This window comes from Colobus angolensis, unplaced genomic scaffold (genome assembly GCF_000951035.1).
Source record: "Colobus angolensis palliatus isolate OR3802 unplaced genomic scaffold, Cang.pa_1.0 Scaffold83, whole genome shotgun sequence".
Classification (NCBI taxonomy): domain Eukaryota; kingdom Metazoa; phylum Chordata; class Mammalia; order Primates; family Cercopithecidae; genus Colobus; species Colobus angolensis.
This window is the reverse complement of record NW_012122154.1, coordinates 2,201,115-2,205,618: the sequence shown is the minus strand read 5'-3', so window position 1 is coordinate 2,205,618 and position 4,504 is coordinate 2,201,115. Positions and strand designations below refer to the sequence as shown.

Here is a 4,504-nt window from a genome sequence, read left to right as displayed (position 1 = left end):
AGTCTACATACAGCCAAAGGATGAGACTGGGCAGAGAGAACTTCCTGAGCCTCCCCAGTCACCAGGAACTATCACACGACCAGATGATGGTCAGAGCAGGAACCAAGCTGATGATGAGACTGCCTTCCTTTTATCTGAAACAAAGTTTCTATGAGTAATTCACAATTAAGAAACAGATTAAACCCTTACTTTCCAAAGATTCATAACATTTAGGAAATGACTTCCTCTTTGACAATGCCAAACTGACTATGGAAAACAATTGTAAACAGCAACAAAGAAAAATCCTGCAGATTGGTGGAAACTTTGGAGGCCAGGTGTATAAAAGGTCTAGATTGCAAGGGGTCATCAGATTCTGGGAAATTCACCTCTGAACAGAAGCCCACCCTTCACGCCTGACACCATGACCAACTGTTGCTCCCCTTGCTGCCAGCCTACGTGCTGCAGGACCACCTGCTGCAGGACCACCTGCTGGAAGCCCACCTGTGTGACCACCTGCAGCAGCACACCCTGCTGCCAGCCCTCCTGCTGTGTGTCCAGCTGCTGCCAGCCTTGCTGCCGCCCAACTTGCTGTCAAAACACCTGCTGCCAGCCCATCTGTGTGACCAGCTGCTGCCGGACTTCCTGCTGCAGCACACCCTGCTGCCAGCCCACCTGCTTTGGGTCCAGCTGCTGTGGGCAAGCCAACTGTGGGTCCAGCTGTGGCCAGCCCAGCTCCTGTGCACCTGTCTACTGCAGGAGAACCTGCTACCATCCCACATGTGTCTGCCTGCCTGGTTGCCTAGACCAGAGCTGTGGCTCCAGCTGCTGCCAGCCCTGCTGCCGCCCAGCCTGCTGTGAGACCACCTGCTGCAGGACCACTTGCTTCCAGCCCACCTGTGTGAGCAGCTGCTGCCAGCCTGTTTGCTGCTGATCAGCCTGTTTGCTGCTGTAGGACCACCTGCTGCCAGCCCATTTGTGTGACCAGCTGCTGCCAGCCTTCCTGTTGCAGCACACCGTGCTGCCAGCCCACCTGCTGTGGGTCCAGCTACTATGGCCAAACCAGCTGTGGCCAAACCAGCTCCTGTGCACCTGTGTACTGCAGGAGAACCTGTTACCACCCTACATACGTCTGCCTGCCTGGTTGCCTAAACCAGAGCTGTGGATCCAGCTGCTGCCAGCCCTGCTGCCACCCAGCCTGCTGTGTGTCCAGCTGCTGCCAGCCTTCTTGTTGCTGAGCAGCACGGCAGAGGACCATCATCCTCACACAACAATCTTCTGCCCAACTGACTTTTTTTCTTTTGAGATGGAGCCTTGCTGTGTTGCCCAGGCTGGAGAGCGGTAGCACACTCTTGGCTCACTGCAGCCTCTACCTCCGAGGTTCAAGCGATTCTCCTGCCTCAGCCTCCTGAGTAGCTGGGATTACATGCCTGTGCCACCACGCCTGGCTACATTTTTGTATTTTTAGTAGAGACAGAGTTTCATCATCTTGATCAGGGTGGGCTGGAACTCCTGACCTCAAGTGATCCACCTGCCTCAACCTCCCAAAGTGCTGGGATTACAGGTATGAGCCACCACGCCCAGCCCCAACTCACTTATATTTCAGAAGACAAATTTATTTTCAAACTTTATTGAACACACAGTATGCTTTCACCAATTTTTTTAATTTCTTTGCGTGTTTAAAATCTTGTGAATCAGCTTGAGGGAGGGCAGAATACTTCATCCTGATTCTTTTTTTCCCTACACCTTGTGGATCATGTGCCAGCTTCATGTGTTCTCAATGTGGGGTCGTGGTCTCCATTTGACTCTAAAGTCAAGAGCTTCATTCTCTCCTTCTAAGAAACTTAGGTATCTGCAAGTGATCAACAACCTTTACAATCATATTTTCATTTTCAATTTTGTGCTCATGGTTCTTTTACCCTTCTTTCTTCTTTTCATGGTAACTTTGGGCTATGTCCCTAGTAGCAGGAATTCTTACCTATATGTTTCTGAATAAATTCTGAACCATCCTTCATCTCATATGGTGTTTTGTTTTATTGTGCAGAATTGTTGATATGGGATTTACATGCATATTGCATACTATATATGTACTATATGTATTATCCAATTTGATTCTGAAAACAGACAGTCATGTATTATTACCTCAATTTTTCAGCTGAGAACAATTTAATGTGTGATTTTACGTAGCTAATAAAGGACAGACTCTGGTCCAAGGGGAGAGCTTCTCTTTCCACCCAAGAACATTTACATTTAACTCTCAGTAAAGTAGAAATGATATCGGGAGTCAGCAAGAGCAAGACATGCACTTAAGTTTATTTAACGTGGGAGGTATAATCTCTCATATTTACAGATAACATTTCTGTTCACAAAGATCTTCCCAAATTAGTTTTCCACACCTCAGTGAGCAATAGCTACATGGTATGACAACAGGGACTGCATTTAATAGCTGCCCTGAGTGATGATTCCTTTTTGTCTCAGCCTTTGACCAGCTATTCATTTAATTAATCTGCATCAGAAATTTTTGAGAATGTATTGTGTCCTCATGAGTGAGGGTCTCGTTTGGGGATTTTTTTTCCTGGTATCACATAAATAATATTCTTATATGGCTTCCTTCTCCTGAATACCTGTTGACAAAGCAAAAAGAATTTAAGTTATTCCTTCTAAAATATGGACCATACATTAAGCCACGTTAAGTCAAATTGTCCCTCAAATAGAAATGTTATTAGAAAAATTAAGTAAAACAAATTTGGGGATCGAGGGACTATGCAATGGGCATGTATGCCTTTGCACAAACCATAATCTCTGTGCCAACTAAAGGCATAAAACAACCTTCTGAGTTTTGTGAGGCAAATAGGAAGCATCTCAAGAGACCAAAACCCTGTGTTTCCAGGGAAATCAGAAGAATTTAAGAAGGAAGAAAAGTGGAAGAATTTTCTCATTCATGGAAGTCATGATAGATGGAAGACTGGTGCTTTTGTTCCTGAACTGATGATGCAACTGAAGTATTCAATCATGGAGGGGTTGATTGATACTGGCCCTGAGAGAATTAGAAAAGTTAGGGACCTGGGCCCCCTTCTTGGGACCTCCTACCAGCATGGGAATGATAGAAATAGCTCTGAGGAGCTAACAATGTAGGTTTCCAGGACAGATGCCAGCTTCTAAGGCGGTGTATCTACAATGCTCTAAAGACTCAGCTAAGAGACAAAAGCCACTGACTGTGATAGTTGTTGCATAATGGGGTAAAGAAGTTGAAGAACTATCACATTCTCTTTGACCAACATCAGTTATGCAAGATGAGTCAGTTCTGCAGATCTAGTGTACAGCAACGTGACTATAGTTAACAAAAATGCTTTATTTTATACCTGAAGTTTGCTAAGAAGGTAGATCTGAAGTGTTCACAACACAAAAATAAAAAGGAAATGGTAACTATGTGAGCTAAGGAATATATGATGATATCACAATAAATACACACATATCTCAAAATATCACGTTGTATACATTAAATATACACAATTTTATTTTTATTTATCAATTATGCCTCAATAAAGCTAGTAAAGAAAGAAGTGAGTTGATCTGGTTAATTATTATTCATGTATTCTTGTCTTCAACATTAAAATTAGAAGTTCTCTGGACAAAAAAGTGAAAACTAATATGTCCTAGGTTACCTACCATTTAATGGTTATTGATTAAATGCTTTATGAACATTATCATTAATTCTTAAAGAAACATTCAAAGTAGGTATTAATGTTCCCATTGTGGAGATGAGAAAATTGAGACTGAGAGAGGAAACGTAATATCAGAGTTTGGTTTTCCCATAACAAACTCCGAGAAAAATATTCCAGTGAAAGTAGTTTATTGGAAAGTGCAGATCACACCAGCAAGTATTGAAGAAGTGACACAGAAAAGGGTAGACTATTAAATTAGTATCACGGTGACCAACTAAAGCTTAAACAAAACAAAATACTATCAGAAATAATGAAAAACAAACAAATTAGAATTATCCTACTTCAGGAATGAGGAAGCTAGAGTCTTCACAAATCAGCTCTCCGGAATCATTGTTTTTCTCTGTGTGGCATGCACAGGAGACATGACTTTCTGCAGTTACAATACAAGAGCCCATAGGCACAGAGATGCAGATTCTGGCAAATGCATATTAGTCTGAGCACACTAAGATCCAAGATAATAGGGATGGGATAAGGAAATCCTATCTACAACCTACCATTTGCTCCACACAGACTCAGTCTTTGCTTCTTAAATGTGGTGGGCGACCACAAACTCTAGAAGAAGGAAGAGGAAGAGGAAAGGAAGAGGAGAAAGAGGACAAACAGAAAATGAGAGGAAGAAGAAAGACAGAAAAATGAAAGAAAGAGAGAGAAGAAAGGAGGGAAGGAAAGAAGAGGGCAAGGAAGAAAGGAGGGAAGGAGAGAGGGAAGGAAGAAGGAAAGGAGAGATGGAAGGAAGAAAGGAAGGAGGAAAGAAGAAAGAAAGAAAGAAAGAAAGAAAGAAAGAAAGAAAAAGAAAGAAAGAA

At 42.8% G+C, this 4,504-nt stretch overlaps 1 protein-coding gene across 1 annotated transcript; it reads left to right on the top strand.

Moving 5' to 3' along the window:
• Positions 1-400: 400 nt before the first annotated feature.
• On the top strand, positions 401-910 carry LOC105503058 (keratin-associated protein 9-8-like). Its single transcript, XM_011929788.1, has one exon. The coding sequence runs from the start codon at positions 401-403 to the stop codon at positions 908-910; it is 510 nt and encodes a 169-aa protein (XP_011785178.1).
• Positions 911-4,504: the final 3,594 nt, after the last annotated feature.